The sequence below is a fragment of the Phyllopteryx taeniolatus genome, chromosome 5 (assembly GCF_024500385.1).
Source record: "Phyllopteryx taeniolatus isolate TA_2022b chromosome 5, UOR_Ptae_1.2, whole genome shotgun sequence".
Taxonomy (NCBI): Eukaryota; Metazoa; Chordata; class Actinopteri; order Syngnathiformes; family Syngnathidae; genus Phyllopteryx; species Phyllopteryx taeniolatus.
In genome coordinates this window covers 14,425,585-14,442,783 of record NC_084506.1, presented here as the reverse complement: position 1 = coordinate 14,442,783, position 17,199 = coordinate 14,425,585, and the positions used below count along the sequence as shown (strand labels likewise).

The 17,199-nt window shown below is 39.6% G+C and overlaps 1 protein-coding gene across 6 annotated transcripts in view; it reads left to right on the top strand.

Annotated features, from left to right (window-relative positions):
* The window catches only part of slc1a2b (solute carrier family 1 member 2b), a 38,203-nt gene extending 21,586 nt beyond the window's left edge, over nucleotides 1–16,617 (top strand). For 3 of the 6 annotated variants that reach the window (XM_061773158.1, XM_061773155.1, XM_061773156.1), the window contains exons 4-11: nucleotides 185–435; nucleotides 1,278–1,425; nucleotides 1,539–1,665; nucleotides 1,822–2,055; nucleotides 2,145–2,339; nucleotides 5,865–5,999; nucleotides 7,869–8,112; nucleotides 12,955–16,617. In XM_061773158.1, the coding sequence (XP_061629142.1) occupies nucleotides 185–435; nucleotides 1,278–1,425; nucleotides 1,539–1,665; nucleotides 1,822–2,055; nucleotides 2,145–2,339; nucleotides 5,865–5,999; nucleotides 7,869–8,112; nucleotides 12,955–13,026 (1,406 nt within the window). In that variant the 3' untranslated portion in view covers nucleotides 13,027–16,617. Of the gene's footprint in view, nucleotides 1–184; nucleotides 436–1,277; nucleotides 1,426–1,538; nucleotides 1,666–1,821; nucleotides 2,056–2,144; nucleotides 2,340–5,864; nucleotides 6,000–7,868; nucleotides 8,113–9,257; nucleotides 10,753–12,954 lie in introns of those variants that run through there. The other 3 variants (XM_061773161.1, XM_061773157.1, XM_061773159.1) reach the window with 3 other exon arrangements.
* The last annotated feature ends 582 nt before the right edge of the window (nucleotides 16,618–17,199 follow it).

Sequence of the window (17,199 nt, the reverse complement as noted above, 5' to 3'; positions counted from 1 at the left end):
ACACACACACACACACACACACACACACACACACACACATATATATATATATACACTACAAACTATAGATGAATGTGAAATGAAAACACAGCATCTTCATGTGCATGACAAACCAAAAGGCATTCATCATTCATACATAGCCGATGAAAAGGTCAGCACACACTCTACCTTTCTCTGGCTGCAGGACTGGCTGGTTTGGATGCCAAATCTAGTGGTCGTCTGGGTACCAGAGCAATGGTCTACTACATGACCACCACTATTATTGCTGCCATCTTGGGAGTCATACTAGTGTTGGTCATCCACCCTGGAAACCCCAAACTGAAGGAGAATCTTGGAGAGGGAGAGAAGAACGATGATGTGTCCAGCTTGGATGCCTTCTTTGATCTGATCAGGAACCTGTTCCCAGAGAACCTGGTGCAGGCGTGTTTCCAACAGGTAGGGCAACAGTGTGGAGAAACAAAAACATCCATCCATCCATCCAGTTTCCTGCATATCCTGGCCAGGGTTATGGGTGAGCTGGAGCTTATCCCAGCAGACTTCGGGTGAGAGGCAAAGGAGAAACACAAACATTAGTGCTGATATTGGATTGACTTACTTTTGGTACTCTCAGAGGGGGAACAAAACATAAGATTTTAAAGAGATGAATTTAATCAACAATGTGGAAGGCACTTCAAACAAAAGAGCATCCTCTGAAACCCTAATAGGAACAATTGGTGCATTTTTGTCTGGAAAAAAAAAGATCCACCACGTACCTAGGTAGGCTATAAAACAGGAAAACTACAGAACTCTCTTACTGTCTGATTTCTTCCAATGACAAGGTTATACTATAAGTTGTGTGTTACCAGCTGCGATTTTCCTCAACTGAAATTGTAGCTATATGCATCAGAGAATAGCTTCAGTTTCTTTCAGTTTGACTTTCGTAATGTCACGTTTGTGCTGCCACTTGTTGCCATGGAGAGTTCATATGCTCGTGATTGTTATTCATGCCGACAGCGCCGTGCACCTGGACAGAGAACCGACAGGCACAGCAAGTGGACACACAGACTAAAGGAATTAATCGTTATAAGGGGACTTTCAAATTGAACCAATAGTTACATCTGAAACAAGTTTTTTTTACGAAAGAAATTAAACCAGCATTATGTACTTACGCAAAGTCGCAGTGAGCAAACGAGAGAGAGAAATGAAAAAAGAGTGACAATATGTATGAACTTTAGGTATTTTTTTATATAGAGTATCAATCATCCAGATGATCACTGAATGTTGAAATTCCACCTCAGATCCAGACGGTGACTAAGAAGGTGGAAGTGGTTATCGAGGAGGATGTCAATGCCACCACTATGGAGGGCTTGTTGGCAAACATTACCAAGGAGCCACAGTTTGTCGTTAAAAAATCCCTGCAGTTCAAGAGTGGAATGAATGTCCTGGGTCTGTATTAAGTTACAAAGTCTGACAGTGATAAAATGGTTTTGTCTGATTCCATTTTCCTCTCCTGTCCACTTTCATTCAAATTCTGACAGTTTTGTGACTTTCCCTCACAGGTCTGATTGGTTTCTTTATTGCATTTGGCATCTGCATGGGCAAGATGGGCGAGAGGGCCAGACTGATGATTGAATTTTTCAACATTCTCAATGAGATTGTGATGAAACTTGTCATCATGATCATGTGGTTAGTGTTGAAAAAAATACTATTGACTTTAAACTATTTGTGTTGCTTATCATCCACTGTCTTTTGTTTAACGGTGTTAAAAGACTTCTTGGTCCGTTGTTAACATAATGTTAGGTTATATTATATTTGCATCTAAGCCTTGTTTACTTTTGCCAGGTATTCTCCTTTTGGTATTGCCTGCCTGATCTGTGGTAAGATCATCTCCATCAAGGACTTGGAGGTGGTGGCCAGGCAGCTGGGAATGTACATGGTCACTGTGATTGTTGGCCTCATCATTCATGGAGCAATCTTCTTGCCGAGTATCTATTTTGTAATTGTCAGGAAAAACCCCTTCAAATTTTTCTTGGGTATCTTCCAGGCCTGGATTACTGCCCTGGGCACTGCATCAAGGTCAGTATGAAGGACAATGAATTTCTGCATCCTTCCATGTGCTTTAATATTCAAACTATTAACCTAAGATAAAATGTTTTTACTCTTAGTGCCGGCACACTGCCTGTTACTTTCCGCTGTCTGGAAGAGAATTTGGGAATTGACAAAAGAGTCACTCGTTTCGTGCTCCCAGTTGGTGCCACCATCAACATGGATGGAACTGCTCTGTATGAGGCTGTAGCTGCCATCTTCATTGCCCAGATGAACGGTGTCCACCTGGACCCCGGTCAGATTATCACTGTTAGGTAAGAAACCCCACATAGTGATATACTGTATTGTGCCTAGAAGCATCTTTTACTTTAAACGTTACCACAAATTACCACTCAATGAATACAGTAATAATAATAATAATAATAATAATAATAATAATGGTAATAATAAACAAAATGTCATAGAATTGGGACTAAAGATGAAAAAATTCATATCAAAATTATGACAAAAATTATCACGATTATCAATATGTAAACCATATTGCTAAAAGAAATGCAAATAAAAAGATCACAGATCCACACACCAAAAGTATTGCAACACACTTGATTTGGAATACTAAAAATATAGACTCAGCAACGTGATGTACTTTTTTTAAAAAGTAGAAAGTGCAAACAGCAACAGCCGAAGTGAATTTGCAATCGTGCATGCAAGACAAAATGTACTTTAAAATGACTTAAACAACAGAGATACGTTTAATAATAATGGGACTGTATTAAAACATAATATTAATCAAATGCAATTATTTGACAAAATAACCACTGTTTTTCATCCATCCATCCATTTTCTGTACTGCTTATCCTCACTAGGGTTGTGGGCGCGCTGGAGCCTATCCAAATATCTTAGGTACTCCCATTCACACCTACGGGCAATTTAGAGTCTTCAATCAACCTACCATGCATGTTGTTGGGATGGGGGAGGAAACCAGAGTACCCGGAGAAAACCAAGGCAGGCACGGGGAGAACATGCAAACTCCACACAGAGGAGCCCGAATTTGAGCCTCAGAACTGCGAGACCAGTCGTCCACCATGACCATTGTTTTTCATTTCAAATAGATTTGTTTTAGTGGATGAATAAGCATCCATCAATCCAGTTTTATACCACTTATCCTAACAAGGGTCTCAGGCTAGCGGGAATCTACAGTAACTCCCTATTTTTTCTCCACTGCAAGAATGTGTGGACAGAGACTCTTTTTGTGGATGCATCTTTTTCTAACATTTACATGCAACATGTTACACTTAGGGTGAAACGACGGTCAGATCAGCCTGCAGTGTGGACACGGAGGGGGTGAACATCTTCCGCTATGGCTGCATATAGGAGGGAGTCTCAAATAACCCCCCAAAAGGTGCTAGATTGCTGCTAGTCACTGTTTTGAAAAAGAGTTAGGATTGAAGAAAATGTAGCTTTGTATCAAGTCTCCTCAAATACTGAAGTATAAAACTTGTAGTAGTTAAACCATAAGGATGCAATTCCTCAGTTGTATTAAAAGGCTAACAGTGGTTGCCTTGTGAAAAGACAGAATAGTTGGGGAAGGTGGGAGTTCGAGCAGGAAAATGTAAAAAAAAAAAAAAAGTTCATAAACATAAAAATCAGCAGAGCAAAAATCTAACATCTAAACTTCAAGCAACAAAAAGGCAATGTTGAATGAGAAGACCACACAAAATCAAGGTTGAAATACAATAAGTAATTGTAAGATGAAGGCCACGTGAGCAGACTACAAGGGAAGGGAAAGAGCTGTGGCACAAGAGGTGGAACAAGCAGATTAAACCTGGTGAAACTATTGACAAGTGTTACAACACACACAAAAAAGCTTTGGACACAAATAATTATAAACAAGGAGTTCCTAAAAGTAGGCGGCACGGTGGCCGACTGGTTAGAGTGTCAGCCTCACAGTTCTGAGGTGCGGGGTTCAATCCCCGTCCCCGCCTGTGTGGAGTTTGCATGTTCTCCCCGTGCCTGCGTGGGTTTTCTCCGGGCACTCCGGTTTCCTCCCACATCCCAAAAACATGCATTAATTGGAGACTCTAAATTGCCCGTAGGCATGACTGTGAGTGCGAATGGTTGTTAGTTTCTATGTGCCCTGCGATTGGCTGGCAACCAGTTCAGGGTGTACCCCGCCTCCTGCCCGATGACAGCTGGGATAGGCTCCAGCACGCCCGCGACCCTAGTGAGGAGAAGCGGCTCAGAAAATGGATGGATGGATGGATGGAGTTCCTAAAAGTCCCAAGTGAACAATAACAGGACAGAGACAGAAAAAAATACACAGTACAAAAACTACCTTCCTCTCAATTATTATTTTTTTAAATGTACTCTAATTAGCCTGAGTTCTGTTGAGAGAGTCAAGGCTGGGTGTCCTTCAGCTTGAGAATTCATTATCACATCTCTCTACCAACTGGTAACTGAAACCTCTCATCTTTCATGAGTGAACCTCTTAACATAAAGCATCCACTTTTTAGTTGCTGCTATTCATACTAGTGTGGTTCAGGGTTGTAGCGATTTCTCAGCAACAGTCATTTTCTATATAAGGCTTGTGCAGGAATTAGGCTTTACACGATCAGGATTTTTGGGGCCAATCACCGATCAGCGAGTTTAAAAAAACGATAACTGATCACCGATACGATCACAAGATGGAGCAATGTGTCTATTTAAATGACCTGTTCATTTACTGTATATACTTGTTTACTTTATTGCCCAAAAAATTATATTTACAATAAATAATGTATCTTTGTTCCTCTATTTATGCCAGTGAGGCATAGTGACAGACAGAACAAATGAATGGTCTTCTATTAGATGGCAGGAAGTACATACAGTAATTAATGTATCCACTTTTTGTGACATTTTTGTTTGTTGGTGTGCCGTGAAATTTTTCAATTGTAAAATATTTTCCTTGGCTCCATAAAGGTTGGAAATCACTGCTCTAGTCAGATCGTGTATTCCAATCAGTCAGGCCAAACCAACATTACAACATGACAGAAATAAAGGGTGCTAACTTACTGTAATGAAATTACTTTATTTGTAATTACATTATTTCACCCACAACGAAACTTTAGAGCATTGATTCGACAGAACGGCAGCATGTTTACGCACAACCGTTAGTGCTAGCACTCATTTGCTAGGCTACATAACGTTTTGTTGCCTGCTTTCGAGCCGTATCGTATTAAAAGTACGTGAACATATCTCAAGCAAGCATTAAACGAACGCCCTCTCCTGAGCACTGGTGACCACCAGCACACGTTTTCCCTCATTTTGTGCTTATGATACAGTCGGCGCGATCCACTCTTCTTTTTTTTTGTCACATTTGAGTTGACAAGATAAAGCCCAATGATCGAAAAAAACGGAATGCGGTGGTATCAGAATACAAGATTTTATAGCAGTAGTCTGACATAGTGCAATCATGAAAGACCAAATTTGTCTTGTAGTCTGATCCAGGCGTTACGTGTTGTCTATTGCAGACGTGTTGTCTGTCCCACACAGATGACATTATTTTATTTTCTTTAATAACTTTATTGGCCGATATTTACAGTACTATGTCAAAAGACACGCGACAGGGCTAAAAATAAACTAGCTTTTGGATTCAAATATGCAGTGCACGATGGCGACACGGAGTAACCGATCAATGACGTCATTGATCGGATCGGCGAATTATGACATTAAAGCCGATCAGCATAAAATACTAAATATCGGCCGATACCGATCAGGCCGATCAGATCAATGAATAGTCTTGCAGGAATTAGGTGTTTGACTGTGTATTTGTTTTTTCCATCTACTCTGTCTTTATTCAGCCTCACAGCCACTCTGGCCAGTGTTGGAGCTGCCAGTATTCCCAGTGCTGGACTCGTGACCATGCTCTTGATCCTGACTGCTGTGGGGCTGCCAACTCAGGACATCAGTCTGCTAGTTGCTGTTGACTGGCTTCTGTGAGTTTTTGTTTTTTTTTGGGATTTGATTTGTATTATTAGTTTAATGAATTGACATCGAATGTTTGCTTCCTTCTTCAGTTCCTTCTTATAAGGAAACAGTGGTTGTGATCCAACCATTTATCTTGGCTACATACCAGTGATATTAAGGGTATTACCAACAGTTTTTTGGTGTCTGAGTTCCCAGTTGGCTTCAGAACATTGACATCAAATACCCATTTTAGTCAATACAATTCACTGCCTTTTATCACATTAATCATGACTGCCTCATAGACCAATTGGGAAAATAACATATGCCAGTCATGCTCACTCGGTTGCTGGAGAGACAGCCAGTAGTGACTGAAAGAGGGACACTCACTTAGGTACGTATTTTGTGAACTGCCCCAGTCCCTCCTGTAGCAAAAAACAAAAAGAAAAATCACAACATGATGCTGCCACCCGGCACGGTGGCCGACTGGTTAGAGCGTCAGCCTCACAGTTCTGAGGTGCGGGGTTCAATCCCCGTCCCCGCCTGTGTGGAGTTTGCATGTTCTCCCCGTGCCTGCGTGGGTTTTCTCCGGGCACTCCGGTTTCCTCCCACATCCCAAAAACATGCATTGATTGGAGACTCTAAATTGCCCGTAGGCATGACTGTGAGTGCGAATGGTTGTTTGTTTCGATGTGCCCTGCGATTGGCTGGCAACCAGTTCAGGGTGTACCCCGCCTCCTGCCCGATGACAGCTGGGATAGGCTCCAGCACGCCCGCGACCCTAGTGAGGAGAAGCGGCTCAGAAAATGGATGGATGGATGCTGCCACCCTTGTATTTCACAGTTGGGATGGTGTTCTCAGGCTTGCAAGCTTCCCCCTTTTCCCTCCAAACGTAATGATGGCCAAACAATTCAATTTTAGTTTCGTCAGACTACAGATTAAAAATTAAGGTCTTTGTCCAAGTGTGCATTTGCAAACTGTAATCTGTCTTTTTTAATGTTTCTTTTGGAGTAACAGCTTCTTCCTGGTAGAGTGGATTTTCAGCACGTCAGTACAGCACTCATTTCACTGTGGATAATGACACACTGTTACCAGCTCCAGCCAGGATCTTAACAAAGTCTTTTTCTTTCATTTTTGGGTTAATATGCACATTTGAGACCAAAGCACATTCATCTCTGGAACACAGAACGCATCTCTGTCCTGAGCGATATTATGGCTGGACATTCCCATGGTGTTTATACTTGCATATAGTTGTTTGAACAGATGAAAGTGGCACCATCAGGCATCTAGAAATTGCACCCAAGGATGAACCAGATTAGTGCAAGCCCACAATTCTCTTCCAGATAGCTTGATAATTTCTTTGGGATTTCTCATAATGTTCCACAAAGAAGCAGTGTGTTTCAGGTGTGTCTTCAAATACAGCCACAGAATATGTCTTTAATTACCTCAGATGTTATAAATAAACCTATCGGAAGCTTCCAAATAAATGACATCATCGTCTGGGTTTTCCCTAAATAGTTTAAAGGCATCGTAATATTATGGTATGTAAATGGGTGACTTTGAAGAAAGTAGCCAAAAAAAAAGAATTCTAAAAAAAATCCTTCTGTCATTAATTTGGCCTTTAGCAAATAGCAATAATTTATGTCATCCTAATTGACCTAAAACAGGAAAAGGTTGGTCTGATTTCATGTAAGACAGTAAGAAAAAAAAAAGCCTATACGTCATTTTATATAATGTGTGTAAACTTCCGATTTCAACTGTATGTATGCAAACTATGCACTTTCGCCATTGCAATCTGGTGGGAAATTGCCCACTATCCTGTCTTGAACTGCAGAGTAGCCACGGTTCCAGTTTTCCAGTAACTCAAACACTCCTCCTTATAGTAAAAATTGTCTCCTCAGGGACCGGTTCAGGACCTCTGTAAATGTGGTTGGGGACTCCTACGGTGCAGGCATCGTGTACCACATGTCCAAGGCGGAGCTTGAAGAGCTGGATGCGCACACGGTTAAATCAGACGACATCGAAATGACAAAGACCCCATCGTTGTACGACGACATGAAGAACCACCACGAAAACAATTCCAACCAGTGCGTCTTAACGCCTACCGCAAATGCTAACAATTCTGTCGTAGTAGATGAGTGCAAGGTACAATTAATGCTTACTGATCTAGAGACTTGTATATAACCATCTCTCTTCTTGCATGCTCACTATGTTTTTGTTTCCTCTCTTTCAATTCACTGCACCTTTCTATAATACATTGTAACACACTAACTTGTTGACAAAAATGATGCATGAGACAACGCATGTTTGTAGTTCTTCTGGAATAGCAGCTTTTGTGTTGTGAATGTATAGAAATATAAAAACTCATCAAAAATTGCTTTTGAAACAAACCATCTCAGTACATTTTAAAGTGAGCTTTATAAGCCTTTTCTGATGCTATAACATGTTGTGGATTGGCTTTAAATGGCCTTCATTAGGCAATATGGGAGTATTATTCAGAATCTCACATCTATCAAAAGTTCACTCTACATCAATTTATAAACCCTCTTAATAAGATATTCTTCCCCTGATTTGTCTTAGTTGCTGCAGACATTTTTTTCCTGTGCTCAGTGTCCCACGTGGACCCTTCCATTCATCTAATTATAGCTTATTTTAATTATTAACTGATTTCCAATGGGTCACCTTTTGCAGGCATTTGAAAATCCAACGATGGAAAAGGCTGCAGATAATTAGCAGCTCACATATTCCCGAGACACAGTTACTGAGCCGTTACCACACTGGGATTAGTATTTTAGATAAAAGCTATTTTGGCTCATTGTGAGGATTGTGTCGTTTAAAACACTGCACCTTAAATCTTCTATTTTAATTTGTTAAGGGATTCACAACAATGCAGCAGCATGAATTACGTGTACAGTATGTACACCAACATGTATTTGCACTATTTATTTTTTAAAGGATGGAAGGTGTTGCCTGGTAACACTGGCACCAGAAATCTGTTCAAAGTGATAAGTTGCATCTTCGTTTTAATGCTCCATTTCCTAACAGACCAGAGGCTTGCTATTTCCAGTTAATTCTATATCTAGTTGGGTTAATTTGTTGTCTGCTAATAGCATTACTCACATTTTGAACATGAACATGCTATAGTGGGCCTGCAAACTAGTCAAAACGCATTAATTTTGTAGTTTCTGTAGTGTTTGTGTCACTTTTGTGCAACTTTTTTTGCATGCAAATGTGTTTTTTTAAATGTAGTTTTAGTTTTTGGTAATCATAAATGCTTGGTCTGTCCCCAGGTCACTCCACTCATAAGACCACTATAAGCATGTTCTTCAGTGGTCCTTTGGGAGTTCCAGTTCCAGTCATAACATTTGTATATAGTATTGTTGCTGCTCTGTTGTCAAAGTATTCCAATGTACAGTTCACATCACTGTGTAGTACAAAATGAAAAAGAATGTGTTGAAAGATGATATTCACAGGGAATTAACAGGTTTACCTGAATATTGCATGTTTATATTGTTATACTATTCCAATAACAGTGGAACCTCTCATGTTGAACACAATCCTCTCCAGGATGCTGGTAAAGCTTTGATTTGTTTGGAGTTGCAAGAATTTGTTCGAGGGTCAATCTTTTGACATAAAAAAAAAGCCTTCTTTAGAATTTATTCATCTAAACATTCTTTTAAAAAACAAGTTGCATATTGTTAATATCAAAATGTACAAATATACATGTGTTAAACATAAATAAAAACAGAATACAATGATTTGCAAATCATGTTCAACCTATATTTAATTGAATACACTACAAACACAAGATATTTAATGTTCAAACTGATAAACTTTATTGTTTTTAGCAAATAATCATTAACTTAGAATTTTATGGCTGCAAGACGTTCCAAAAAAGCTGGGACAGGGTCATGTTTACCACTGTGTTACATCACCTTTTCTTTTAACAACATTCAATAAACGTTTGGGAACTGAGGACACTAATTGTTGAAATTTTGTAGGTGGAATTCTTTCCCATTCTTGCTTGATGTACAGATTCAGCTGTTCAACAGTCCGGGGTCTCCGTTGTTGTATTTTATGTGCCACATATTTTCAATGGGAGACAGGTATGGACTGCAGGCAGGCCAGTCTAGTACCCGCACTCTTTTACTACGAAGCCACACTGTTCTAACTCGTGCTGAATGTGGTTTGGCAATGTCTTGCTGAAATAAGCAGGGGCGTCCATGAAAAAGACGTTGCTTGGATGGCAGCATATGTTTCGCCAAAACCGGTATGTACCTTTCAGCATTAATGGTGCCTTCACAGATGTGTAAGTTACCCATGCCATTGGCACTAACACAGCCCATACCATCACAGATGCTGACTTTTGAACTTTGCGTCCATAACAGTCCGGATGGTTCTTTTCCTCTTTGGCCCGGAGGACACGACGTCCACAATTTCCAAAAACAATTTTAAATGTGGACTCGTCGGACCACAGAACACTTTTCCACATTGCATCCGTCCGTCTTAGATGAGCTCGGGCCCAGAGAAGCCGGCGGCGTTTCTGGGTGTTGTTGATAAATGGCTTTTGCTTTGCATAGTAAAGTTTCAAGTTGCACTTACGGATGTAGCGCCAAACTGTATTAACTGACATTGGTTTTCTGAAGTGTTCCTGATCCCATGTGGTGATATCCTTTACACATTGATGTCGGTTTTTGATGCAGTGCCGCTTGAGGGATCGAAGGTCACGGGCATTCAATGTTGGTTTTCGGCCTTGCCGCTTACATGCAGGGATTTCTCCAAATTCTCTGAACCTTTTGATGATATTATGGAGCGTAGATGATGAAATCCCTAAATTCCTTGCAATTGTACATTGAGGAACATTGTCCTTAAACTGTTCGACTATTTTCTCACGCACTTGTTCACAAAGAGGTGAACCTCGCCCCATCTTTGCTTGTGAATGACTGAGCAATTCAAGGAAGCTCCTTTTATACCCAGTCATGGCACCCACCTGTTCCCAATTAGCCTGTTCACCTGTGGGATGTTCCAAACAGGTGTTTGATGACCATTCTTCAACTTTCTCAGTCTTTTTTGCCACCTGTCCCAGCTTTTTTGGAACGTGTTGCATCCATAAAATTCAAAGTTACCGTATTTTCACGACCATAGGGCGCACATTATTAAAAGGCGCAGTCTCAGTTACGGGGTCTATTTCTGTATTTAACAAATACATAAGGCGCACCCCATTATTGGGCGCAGGCATGGTAAAACATGCTACCTTAAAACATACGGTAGCATGCATGCACGCTAAAACAATGTTTTTAAAAAGGCAGCGGGAGCAAAACTGAGTTAGGTTGTACTTTATTGAAGTATTTAACAATGTACTCACGTTATTTTTTTTATCAGAATTGATCATCCACAAATGGTCCACAAATCCATCAAAGTCCTCATCTTCTGTATCCGAAATGAACAGCTGGGCAAGTTCTCAATCAAACACGCCAGGTTCGAGTCAGTCTCGTTGCCGTGCGAAAGCTCGAACAAAAGTGCAAGGAGATACGTTAGCCCCAGCATCCACAATCCATTCATAAATTCTGGCGTAACTCGCCCGACGCTGCCTCCTAGTCTTAGTAAAGCTGTGTTCGCCATCTGTCATCCATGGCTCCCACGCCGCTCACTTAACTTTGAACGCCATGTTTACACGAATGTCCAGCGGTTCGTCAAGTCTCCCGGAATGATGGCAAGCCCCGACTTATTACACACAGTCGAATGGTGACTGTTGAGACGCTTCTCCCGGCTGTTCTTTGCTCATTAATCCATTGCTCGAGTTCGTCTTCCAACTCGGGCCACCTCGCCTTGTTTCCGCATTTTGTTTTTCTTTTTTTCCCATGGAAACTCAGCTTCGTCTTCTTGACTTGGTGAAGCTCGTTTTCCTGCTTCCTCCACTTGCGAACCATGGATTCGTTGATCCTTAATTCTCTCGCAGCTGCTCGATTCCCATGTTCCTCCGCGTAACTGACAGCTTGCAGTTTAAACTGTGCTTCGTAAGCGTGTCTCTTCGTAGGTGACATTTTCGGGGGTCCTTAGCCAAACCGATGTTGTTTTGCAAAATGCACACCCCGGAAATGCTCCCAGTCAGTCAAGCGGTTAAATATTTTTTTTTTAAAATAAAATAAATAAAAATAAAAAAATTTAAATACAAAATAAAAAACACCCCGGCGCTATATACCTACTGGGGGCGTGGCTTTAGCGTCCTACTTCACGCACCCGTCCCCTGTCCTCAGCCATGTCCGCTTTTCCTCTGTGTAAGCAGTGAGTCGGCAGGAAATGCTAAAAAATATAAATACAAAAATATAAATAAATTTTTTTTAAAAGTCAAGCGGAGCGCCCGTCACACAACAACATTTATAGATGCACACATAAAGCGCGCCATATTATAAGGTGCCCCGTCCATTTTGGAGAAAATTTAAGACTTAAGTGCGCCTTACGGTTGTGAAAATACGGTAATGATTATTTGCTAAAAACAAGTTTAAAGAAAAATTTATCAGTTTGAACATTAAATATCTTGCCTTTGTCGTGTATTCAATTAAATATATGTTGAACATGATTTGCAAATCATTGTATACTGTTTTTATTGTTTTTAACACAACGTCCCAACTTCATTGGAATTGGGGTTGTAAAAATATGAAAACAATTGTATTGATGAATGAGGCATAATGTGCCACACACACACAAAAAAAGGAGCAAAGCACACATATAAGGTTAACCAACAAGATACTAACATTGCCAATTATAATGTCACATCACATCAAGTCTAGTTTGTCCAATATCTTGATAATTCAACTTTAGACGTTCCACAGTAGTACATTTCCAAAAGATGAATTTATGGTAACTGCCTCTGAGCATTATGAATCTATGGTGCTTAAATGACCCATCTAATTCCTGGGTGGATGTAAGAGTGTTGTGTCTCTTTCTCAGATGTGTTGTTTAGATTTCCGTGCTAACTGCTTGCAGGTAACCTCAGCCACAAACGGCTCTGCTGCGGAGTGCACGCTTGTTGAGGAGGAACCATGGAAACATGAATAATGGCAGTGCAGAGATCCCCTGCTCCTGGGCTCCACAAGCTTTCCTTTCTGGTGATGAAAAAAAGAGTGAATGAAAAAAATATCATATGAACAGAACTACTAATGTTTATTATGTAGTCTAGTTTTCTTTATTATTAGTCCCTTTAAGATTCTTTTTGTAATTGTCTCTCTGACTGATAAATTCTACTAATTCACTTAACTGTGAAAAGACAACAGCGGTACACGCTTCCTGTTAGAGCACAATTCTGCCCTTAGTAGCAGACACTTGCACAAGGTTGAAGGAGAGACGAAAGATAAAAACATTAAAAACTACACACTATTGCGAGCAATACATTCTTGAAGCGTCGATTATTGTAATGAAAGTGGGAGTCGTTATGGCGATCACTTCCCCACTTTTCTTCCTTTTCATTACCATCAGGAGCACACCTGCTAAGATCATGTTTATTTTTAGTCTCAAAATCCACCTGACTGCAATGACCTAGTATGCTGAAGAATTGATGAAAGGGTTGGGGGCTGGTTATGCCGAGCCTTATATCACAATATTCATTCTTCAACATTAAAGCACAAATCGTACTATGGAGACAAATTTTAAGCCACAATGTGTTTCTTTTTTAATTCACTATAATCTAGGAAATTATTTTTCGCTTTTCTTTGACATGTGTGTGTGTGTGTGCGTGTGTGTGTGTAGGCGTGCGTGTGCAGGTGTGTGTGTGTGTGTGTGTGTGTGTATGGGTGTGCATTCGGAAGTATAATAGTATATGACTAAGTCAGTTATTGGGACCAAACGGACAGGAAAAAAATATTACTATTATTATTATTCTAAGTCTTCAAACTTCCACAGTCACATCAAGACCAATTATTTTTGTCTGTTTACAATGGATACAATCTCAAATTCCAATGAAATTCCATATTTAAAGAACAGCATATTACTGCCCAAAAAGAATGATTTACACCAATGACAAAGTGAATTTTGCATCCTAACACCAATGAAGAATTGGCTGGTCTAAATCTCTTATGGCACAAAGAAAGAAAGATGTAAAGCACAAAGCACGTGGCACAAAAAAAAAAAAAAAAAAAAGCTAATGAGCCATCGAATTCAATTACCAGTAAGCGGCACGTTCAAAATTATGCAAATACCTTGATTCCCAGAGATTCTCAGGCTTTAATGTTTACTCCTGACACATTAGCAGAAACCCTAATGTTTACTTCCTCACATGATCTTTTCACATCAATATATGGGGCTTTATTGCACAACCATTACAAATTTTGATGACGACAATGGCAATATTTGAGTGCAAAAAAACTTTCTGCAAAAATGTTTACTACATTCCGGTGGTTGACGGATCCTCTACCTGTGTGTAGGGCCAAATTAGCTTTGATGAAACAGAAAGAAATGACAGAAAGTGCAGCCAATGGATGTCAGATGGGATTCTTGACATGCACAAACAGAGACAGACCATAGATATTTATACTCATCCTCAAGAAGCCTCCAAGATTCTTGTTTTGCCAGATGTACAAAAGCAAACAATTCCATATTTTTAGCCACCGGAGTCCAAGACTGTTTCTACAAACCCTAGATGCTGCAGTTGTGTGCCCATATCCATGATTTCACACAACAAAACAGTAGACACATAATCCCTTACTTTTGACCACAATCAGGTAATGTTATGTTTTTGCAACTCTCATAAAGCAACACAAATGGACGACTGTGTGTCTTAGCCTGTATGAATGAGACTTCTGTGATTTGTTTTTTTTCTCAGTGTTGTGTCCTTCTCTTCTGTCTTGTTTCTCTTCATTCGTGCTTGACGACAACTCGGCCTTGAAGACGTTTGCGTCACACTGATCAAAAGCACACACAAAGCACATCAAAGTAACAATAGAAAAAGCTAACAAGATATAGTGCACCTCTCAGTGTAGTCGAGTTCCTGACGCATAGGCTCACAAGCCATCTTAGTGGGCTTCCATAACGCCACAATGCACATTTGTGGAACACATATGCATATGAACACACCCATATAAAACCGTCAAGGTGACAAAATATTGAAGAGCACAGCACTGACACCCTAACAGGCCCTTCCAGTTTGACTGCATGGCCTAGTTGCCTTCAGGAACAAAGTCTTTCCATTAAGGAGACTATGAACACCATCATGATAAGAGTTGGACCATGTTTACCTTCAAACTATTTTAGAAGCATGAATAAAATGAAATGAAAATTATTATTATTTTTTTTTTTTTGCACCACTATCTTAAAAGCATGATATTTGAAGTGCCTCCTTGCACTTTTGTGTATATACTGTATTGTAGTCAACAGTGTTTTGATGTTGTCATTTGTTTCCCCCCATTTTTCCTTTCGGGAGTGTTCAAATGGTTTGTAGGAATATAGTTTTATTGCTGTTACATTCTAAATGTAATACTATAGAAAATATATCATTTATGTCCTGAGTAGAACTAGATTAGACGAAACGTATTGGCAGGAAATCGTGTATTAAATTGCTTGTTTGTTCTTTTTTATTCTCTAATAACTAGGTGCTTTACTTATCTGTCACTCAACAATATACAGTATAAATATGTTTTTGTATCTAATGTAAGCCTTTTGAATGTTTGTTCCATGGCAATATAAGCAGTGTGCGTTCATTTTCATTGTACATAAAATAGATATATACGGTAAATGTTCTAATCTGTGGCAATGCAGAATAGCCTCAAGCAACATTTGCATGAGGAGGAAAAAAAAAAACAAGAGGGTCTGCACAAGAGTAAACGAGGGAAGAAGGAGACGTTTGTTAAAAACGGCCAACATGACTTTATTTGGTGGAGACTGTGAGAAAAGAAGGTAAAACGTTGTCCGTACGTACATAGGCAAGAGTGAAGAATCAAATGGCGCCCAGTAGTTACTAAGTGAGTGAACAACTATCCCATTTTTAAATAAAACTTCACAATATTGAGCAACATTCCTCAGGTGAATCATTGTGTCTGTTTAATGGCGAAGAATGGCCTTTTCTCATTGCCAGTTTTGGCATCATGTTTGACCTGATGCTTTGTTAGTAGCATATCGTGGATCTCTAGATTGCTTTCAGGTTCTTCGTTAAAGTGCCACACATGCAACCTACTTTATAGCGAGACTGTCATGCCATCGCCAACATATCCCATAGTAAACTTGCCTTTACCCGCTTGCCTTTTTTCACTTTCTACGCAATCCACAATATGCACAGAAACCCACCTGGAACTTGCTGAGTTTAAAAAGGAAACAATATTGCCGTGAAGGGCCCTAAAGTACATTTCCACTTTCTTTTTTTACTGAAATGTGTCTTTTACGAATGAAACAACCCTGTAATGCAGATGATAACTTCATCGACAAGAAGTTAATATTACTTTTCTTGGCCTTCCTTTCTTTGTAAAGCTTTCGCTTTTATTTGCACGTAAAGGCAGAAAGTACGTATTGAAGTGATACTGAGAAAAAGACAAAAAAAGTAAATGAATTATTTCCTCGATCTTATGGTATACTTAAAAAAAATTCTGTTTCTACATATCTAAATGTGCTGTACCTTTGGTGTACATATACAAATATAACTAATAAATGTTGATTCATAACTCATATTGACTTCTGTTTGTTCTTTTTTTCTTTTAATGAACTATTGCTTCATCATTGAAAGATACAAGACAATTTCTCGGATTCATTTGACTGATGTCCGGTGCCATGGAAACCTGACTTCCTCTTTCATTTACAGTACCGCCGCTGTCTTGCTATTGAGTCAATTAACTTTTTTCTTTCACAGCACAGACCTACTTGTATCTGTTACCTCAGTTGGGTACTGTAAAAATCTTCAGCGACATATTTCATTCATTGGTAGTGCAGCTCGACTACACTAGACATGTGCTACTTCTCCAGGAAATGAAAGGTTTGTGAGCAAAAATGCCCTTGATTTTAACAGGTATGGAATGTATATTTAGCATTTTATTTTCACCATTTTCCTTAATTTCTTCATGAATGATGCATGAATATTGCCAACAAAATACATGCACATGGAAAAGCTGACGATATTTTGGTGTAAAATGAACAAATCACTGCTATGCTTTATTAAATGTCTTCTTGATTGTTCTTTTTATGTTCTTGTATTAACTTACATTCTCAGTCTTCTCACCACAGCCAAAGAAATTTGACACATTGTTTTATTCA